We start from the raw sequence: 7,552 nt of genomic DNA on the forward strand, positions 1-7,552 counted from the left end.
GAATTCCATCACCTCCACTAGCTTTGTTCGTAGTGATGCTTCCTAAGGCCCACTTGACTTCACATTCCAGGATGTCTGGCTCTAGGTGAGTGATCACACCATCGTGATTATCTTGGTCGTGAAGATCATTTTTGTACAGTTCCTCTGTGTATTCTTGCCACCTCTTCTTAATATCTTCTGCTGCTGTTAGGTCCATACCATTTCTGTCCTTTATTGAGCCCATCTTTGCATGAAATGTTCCCTTGGTATCTCTAATTTTCTTGAAGAGATCTCTAGTCTTTCCAATTCTGTTGTTTTCCTCTATTTCTTTGCAAACTAATTCTAGCAATATTCAAATATGCTTATATGTCATGACCAACTGTGGTTTACTTCAGAAATGCAAGATTGGTTTAATACTCAAAAATTAATTAGTGTTATTCACCACATTAAAAAATGGAGGGGGAGGTAATTCCCTAATGGTCCAGTGGTTAGGACTCTGTGCATCCACTGCAAGGGGTCTTGTGTGAAATCAGACTAGATCTTGAATAACAAAACCTATCCAGTGAAAGAACAAAGCTGGAGGTGTCACACTTCCTTATCTCAAACTATATTACAAGGCTACAGTAATCAAAACAGTATGGTACTGGCATAAAAACATACAGATTGATGGAACAGAATAGAGAACTCAAATATAAACCAATGCATACACAACTAATCTTTGAGAAGGAAGTCAAGATTACTTAATGGAGAAACAATAGTATCTTAATAAATGGTGCTGAGAAAACTGGATATTCACATGCAAAACAGTGTGAATTGGACTATCTTATATCACTCACAAATATTAACTCAAAATAGATTAAAGAGTTAAATGTAAGACTTGAAATGATAAAAATTCTAAAGGAAACTTATTTTAAAAATAGATTTCAGAATATAAACTGTATAGCTTATTAGAATAAAAAATAATGTTGATATAGCATCAGGTACACATTGGGATATTATTCAGCTTTAAAAAAGAAGAAATCATGCCAGTCCAGCAATATGGATGGAACTTGATTATGCTAAAGGAAATAAGTCAGAAAAAACACTCACTCCCCAAATTTTATTTGCCCTAAATAACTAATTCATTTAGGAATTTGGCTAAATTTGGGTTTCAATTCTAAGATCTAACTTTATTTTTCACCTAGTGATAACTTACCTTAATTATAGGAGGAAGCAGAAAAAGGTGAGGCTATTAACGGTAAGGTGTGTGTGTTAGTCGCTCAGTCACGTCTGACTTTTTGCGACCCCATGGATGGTAGCTCACAAGGCTCCTCTGTCCATGGAATCCTCCAGGCAAGAGTACTAGAGTGGGTTGCCATTCCCTTCTCTGGGGGATCTTCCCCACCCGGGGATCGAACATGTGTCTCCTGCATAGTAGGCAGATTCTTTACTGTCTGGCCACCAGGGTAGCCCCTGTAAGGAGTAAGGAGTAATGGTCAATATTATTGTGGCTCTCAGGGTGTTCCCTCCAAATGGTAGCCGAGGTCTCTATCAGTTACTAATCATCTACAAACTACAGTGTTAGATGGCTGCTGCCAAATGTGTTTTGAAGAAGGTGCTTCTGATTCCTCAATCTCTGGAAGTCCTCCATGGGACTGGTTTGAGAAACTTTGATTTTTACCATCAAAATTTTACCCTCAAAAGCATCCAAGGGAATGAGCATAGCTTCCTAGTGTATTTCTGAAAAATCCAGCATCTTGTGAATATTTCTTCACTCCCTTGAGCCAGATCTTGGCCTGCACAGAGAGCAGCCTGTGTCTCTGGAGAGATTTTGGCAGGGGCTTTCCGTCATCAGCAATGCTCACGTCTTTCCATACATTTCCTCAATGCTGAGATTGTTGTTTGTTCTTTTTCTTTGATCCATCTCTAAGAACTGACATCTTTCTCTGAAAAGTTTGTAATTGTTTCCAATACATACTTATCCTCTTTATCAGACAACTCCAGATATGCTATTTTATAAACATTTCTAAGGAAATAATGGTTCCTCTTGCCTGAGGTATATTTCTTTTCTTTTTTGCATTTAGTTGTGATTCCTTGCCTAGTATGCTGCTTCTTGGAAGGGTGGAGATACTACCAAATTATAGGCAAATAGGCTGCTGCCGTAAACCTTGACCTGGCTGGAAGTGTAAGAAAGCCCCTGTGATTCGTGACATCCTGGCCCATCATTTTATTCTATTACAGGTATTTTCAGTCCACAGCCCTGGGCAGGAGACATTTTACACCAGGCAGCTCTGTTGGAAAGACTAGATTTTTTAATCTATACCTCTTCCACATGGTTCCAGGTCATCCTCTCACTCCCAGCCATATTTCAATCATACTTGCTTAGGGTGATAGAATTTCGATTCCTGTTCTCCATGTACTCTTCCAATGCCTCTGAATGGAACGGAGGAGAAATGCAGTGGATGCACTTCTGCTGTGTTTCTAAACATATACCTCTGATATTAGGACTTTCTGCTCATCTCTCTTGGAACACCAAGATCCTCTACACTCATTTCACTCATGGTGCTGATGCCAAAAACTTGGTCTCTGTGCACTGAATTGAATCTTGGAGACAGAGTTTTGGGTGAAGTAGAAGATAATAGCTGTATTGCTTTTCAAAGCAAAGGGAGAACACAACGGCTCATGCCCCTCAAAACTGTGTGTCCCAACCGGGGAAGATTTGGTGAGGAGTTTTTTGGCAATGGTTCAAGGGCAGGGTTGTTGATAAGAGTAGGATGTGTGCAGGGCCTTCACTCCTTTAATCTGGCCTCAGGTAGTCGTCTCTGAAATGAATGCTAACATCTTCCATTTGTTGGAGGTTTTAATTCTGCAAAGAGCTCAAAAATATTGTTAGTGTATCCCTTATGGTGAAACTAGGACCCTGCCCCAAGGCTGTGCTATTGACTCTTGACTGCTCCTCCCTGTCTCTGCATCTTCACCTTTCCCTGATTAGCAGTTTTTTGAATCTACCCTTTGGAATTCAGGTAAGGTCATGGAAGCTGGAGTCTATTCCCTACAAAGAAGAAATGAGGGACATGAAAAGACTTCTGTTTTCAGAAGCCCCACAGAGTCCTGTTTAGTTTCAGTACTTCATATAGTGATTATCAATACTTCATATAGTGATAATCAGTACTTTATATAGTGATAATGCGGAGTACATCATGTGAAATGCCGGGCTGGATGAAGCACAAGCTGGGATCAAGATTGCCAGGAGAAATATTAATAACTTCAGATATGCAGATGACACCACCCTTATGGCAGAAAGTGAAGAGGAACTGAAGAGTCTCTTGATGAAAGTAAAAGAGGAGAGTGAAAAAGCTGGCTTAAAACTCAACATTCAGATAACTAAGATCATAGCATCTGATCCCATGACTCCATGGCAAATAGATGGGGAAACAATGGAAACAGTGAGAGACTTTATTTTCTTGGGCTCCAAAATCACTACAGATGGTGACTGTAGCCATGAAATTAAAAGACACTTGCTCCTTGGAAGAAAAGCTATGACCAACCTAGACAGCATATTAAAAAGCAGAGACATTACCAACAAAGGTCCGTCTAGTCAAAGCTATGGTTTTTCCAGTAGTCATGTATGGTTGTGAGAGTTAGACTATAAAGAAAGCTGAGTGCTGAAGAATTGATGCTTTTGAACTGTAGTGTTGGAGAAGACTCTTGAGAGTCCCCTGGACTGCAAGGATATCCAACCAGTCCGTTCTAAAGATAAGTCCTGGGTATTCATTGGAAGGACTGATGCTGAAGTTGAAGCTCCAATACTTTGTGAAGAACTGACTCATGTGAAAAGACCCTGATACTGGGAAAGATTGAAGGCAGGAGGAGAAGGGATTACAGAGGATGGAAGAGTTGGATGGAATCACCAACTCGATGGACATGAGTTTGAGCCACCTCAAATGATAATGGGCAGGGAAGCCTGGTGTGCTGCAGTCCATGGGGTTGCAAAGAGTTGGACACTACTGAGCGACTGAACTGAACTGATAGTGATAATCCATGGTACAGAATATAGGATAAAACAGAGGAAGAGTTTGCCCTGATTCTGAAGAGTTGTAGGATATAAAAGAGAGTCGGACACGACTGAGCAACTTCCCTTCACTTCACTTCACAGGCGTATACTGTACTGTGCTGTGCTTAGTTGCTCAGCTGTGTCTGACTCTTTGTGACCCCATGGACTGTAGCCCACCAGGCTTCTCTGTCCATGGGGATTCTCCAGGCAAGAATACTGGAGTGGGTTGCCACGCCCTCCTCCAGGGGATTCCTCACCCAGAGATTGAACCCAGGTCTCCTGCATTGCAGAAAGATTCTTTACCATCTGAGCCACCAGGGAAGCCCAAGAATACTGGAGTGGGTAGCCTATTCCTTCTCCAGGGGATCTTCCCATCCCAGGAATTGAACTGGGGTCTCCTGCACTTCAGGTGGATTCTTCACCAGCTGAACTACCAGGTGTATACTACTCCAATATTAAAGTGCTTAAAGTCCAGTTTTCCCACCTTTCCCAAAAAGGTTGAGTCAATCTTTTTTAACCTTCTGTGGCCTACTCTGAGGCTGTCTACAAGCTTATATATTTATGAACACATTTATTGCAAGTTGTTAGTTTTAGATTTACAATGTGGTATCTGGCTCTTTAGTGGTATTGGTGGTTGGGGATGGGGAGGCTGATAGCAGCTCAGAGGGTAGCTAGATACTGTCATACACACTTTTCAAGTTCTCCATTTTTGTGAAATAGAAAGTCTCTGGATCCAAGTTACATGTGATTCTCAGTCTCTGTGGTCATATTCTATTTCTGTTCCTGGCTACTCAACCAGGAACCAAGATGTCAAGGGACGCTTCTTTTGTTTCATGCCTGATTAAGTGGGCCAGTGTCAGCTCTGATTCTGGGAGCCCTGACATATGATGATGTTCCGTCCTTTGCATATTCTGTCTGTCTCTAAGGGGAAGGAGGGGTTGACCATGGGCCCTTTGTGCATTTTCTGATCGCTTCACTTGTATTACTCCTGACGCCCCCTTTGTTCCTGAAGTAGGTTGGGCATATCTTGCTTCCTAGAACCAACACTGCCAGAAACAACATAAATAAAGCCAAATGGGAAACAGGATCATGTTTGTAACACTCTTTGGGCAGGTAACAATTCCTAGTATGGACTAGAGATTCTGGGGAGGAAAGGAAAAGTGGGGTGAAATTACTGGAGGAAGCTAGCAGGCTCAATGTTTCTTTGTTGGTTTGACTGGCCTCTCTTGTCATCCTCTTCCTGGATGTAAGGCTTGATGCCAGGGCCCCTGAGGCTTTTTCCACAAATAAAAGGAGGTGAGCAGTGTGGTGATCCCATTTCAGGATCTTGGGGGGTAACCAAAATGATGTCCTTTGTCTCTCTGCTCCTGGTAGGCATCCTATTCCATGCCACCCAGGCTGAACAGTTAACAAAATGTGAGGTGTTCCAGAAGCTGAAAGGCTTGAAGGACTACGGAGGTGTCAGTTTGCCTGAGTGTGAGTTCCCTGCTATTTTGCTTTGTCCCATAATTCATCCTCTTCACTCTTTCCCTCCATTCTCTTCATCTTCTTTTTTTCTTCTACTTTTAATTCAATTATTGAACAATTCTCTTATTTGTTTACTCTTTTATTACATTTATTTATCTGTCTCTCCTTTTTCCCGTTGTCTGATCCTTTGGAACCCTTTTCACCTTATCAAGATACTCCGTGGTCTGCCATATTTGGAGCTTGGTTGGAGAGCCTTTTTCTGTCTGGGAATACAGGTCCTCCTTTATGCTACACATGAACATCCTTGTGAAATCTCTTTTTCATCTTTCTTTCAGGGGTCTGTACTGCGTTTCATACCAGTGGTTATGACACACAAGCCATAGTACAAAACAATGACAGCACAGAATATGGACTCTTCCAGATAAATAATAAAATTTGGTGCAAAGACGACCAGAACCCTCACTCAAAGAACATCTGTAACATCTCCTGTGACAGTGAGTAACTTCTTTTTACCCTGTTCCTGTGTTTTTCTGAAACCTACTCCTGGGATAACCTCTTTTTTTTGGTGTGAAGCACACCTCTGGCTTCACTGCCTTGGCCTCCAAATTAACTGTGGGACTTGATAATACAGAGTAAGAGGCTCTTAGAACTTTTCATTAACACCAACCAAATCCCCAGTTTCTTAAAGTTCATGGGTAAGTGACCTGAGCTGTTTGGGGATCTTGATGTATAATACCCTGTATTTTCAGACTAAGTTGGTTGATGAAGTTGATAATTCCTAAGGAGCTGCCCCAGAGAAGAGAAGGGAGTCCTTACCTAGGGATAGGCATTACTGTATTAAATTTCTCACCTAAAAGGCAACAGGCATAAGCCTCTAGTTCAGAGAAAACCAGAGAAGAGGGAAATTCATTACATTTCTGGGTAATACTTAGCTCTCTCATTTTTTCCACCTGTAACTCCTGCCAGAGTTCCTGGATGATGATCTTACTGATGACATTATGTGTGCCAAGAAGATTCTGGATAAAGTAGGAATTAACTACTGGTGAGTCACCTCTCTATTTTTTACTTAATCTTTCCCCTCTTTCTTCTCAGTCCTTTCGTCCCAGCACTGTACTCCTTTCTCTCTATTTCCTAGTCTTTTAAGATAGAATGTAATCTTAAAAACAAAAATCATCAAGCAGACTCAGGTTTCCAATTTTGAAGCTTCACTTATTTCACTCCCGTTAGCAATTTTCCTACCTAGGGTTCCCTAATAGAGGGCTGAGATTCAGGATTTCCTTCACCAGGACTTGAACATCTAATTCTACTTGTTCAGTCCTACATCCTAAGGCACGCCCTTTGTACCACTGTCCCACAATTTTCTTGGAGTTTTAAAAAATGGACCTTACTCCACTAAGTGGCTCAATGTCTCTAGCCATGTGGCTAGGAAAATCTGTCTGTAATTTTCACCCACAATCTCCCACCTCAGCCTTCCTGGGGATAAAGCTAGATGTAAATTTAACCAAGATCCTGTCAGTCAATTTGCCTTGTCTCCTTCTTCATGATCAGGTTGGCCCATAAAGCACTCTGTTCTGAGAAGCTGGATCAGTGGCTCTGTGAGAAGTTATGAACACCTGCTGTCTTTGCTGCTTCTGTCCTCTTTCTGTTCCTGGAACTCCTCTGCCCCTTGGCTACCTCGTTTTGCTTCTTTGTACCCCCTTGAAGCTAACTCGTCTCTGAGCCCTGGGCCCTGTAGTGATGATGGACATGTAAGGACTAATCTCCAGGGATGCGTGAATGGTGCTCGGGACTTTTGACCCTTGCTCAGTGCCCCTGATAGCACTTTTAATGCAACAGTGCATATTTCACTTCTGTCCTGAATAAAAGGCCTGATTCTGAGTGGCTGGCTGTATTTTCTTCCTGGTGGGAGAGGGAGGAAATAGGGTGAGTAGGTAGACCTGGCCGTGGGTCACAGACACCTTCATCTCTACTAAGGAGGAAAGAGAGACTGAACTTATAACAACTCAAAGATGGAGATTACTTTCTGTATTAATTCAATTCAACAGAGTTTTATGGATCACCTAGCATAATTCA

At 41.9% G+C, this 7,552-nt stretch overlaps 1 protein-coding gene across 1 annotated transcript; it reads left to right on the forward strand.

Moving 5' to 3' along the window:
- Positions 1 to 5,355: 5,355 nt before the first annotated feature.
- Positions 5,356 to 7,088, forward strand: LOC120859357 (alpha-lactalbumin). Its single transcript, XM_040235498.1, has 4 exons — positions 5,356 to 5,488; positions 5,815 to 5,973; positions 6,446 to 6,521; positions 7,028 to 7,088. The coding sequence occupies exons 1-4, from the start codon at positions 5,356 to 5,358 to the stop codon at positions 7,086 to 7,088; spliced, it is 429 nt and encodes a 142-aa protein (XP_040091432.1).
- Positions 7,089 to 7,552: the final 464 nt, after the last annotated feature.

The sequence above is a fragment of the Oryx dammah genome, unplaced genomic scaffold, assembly GCF_014754425.2.
Source record: "Oryx dammah isolate SB20612 unplaced genomic scaffold, SCBI_Odam_1.1 HiC_scaffold_680, whole genome shotgun sequence".
Lineage (NCBI taxonomy): Eukaryota > Metazoa > Chordata > Mammalia > Artiodactyla > Bovidae > Oryx > Oryx dammah.

Excerpts from the sequence above, each read along its gene's own strand:
- LOC120859357 (XM_040235498.1), top strand. The coding sequence starts at position 5,356 with ATGATGTCCTTTGTCTCTCTGCTCCTGGTAGGCATCCTATTCCATGCC. Across the intron at positions 5,489-5,814 it reads AGGTGTCAGTTTGCCTGAGT|GGGTCTGTACTGCGTTTCAT; the intron begins GTGAGTTCCCTG and ends TCTTTCTTTCAG. Across the intron at positions 5,974-6,445 it reads CTGTAACATCTCCTGTGACA|AGTTCCTGGATGATGATCTT; the intron begins GTGAGTAACTTC and ends AACTCCTGCCAG.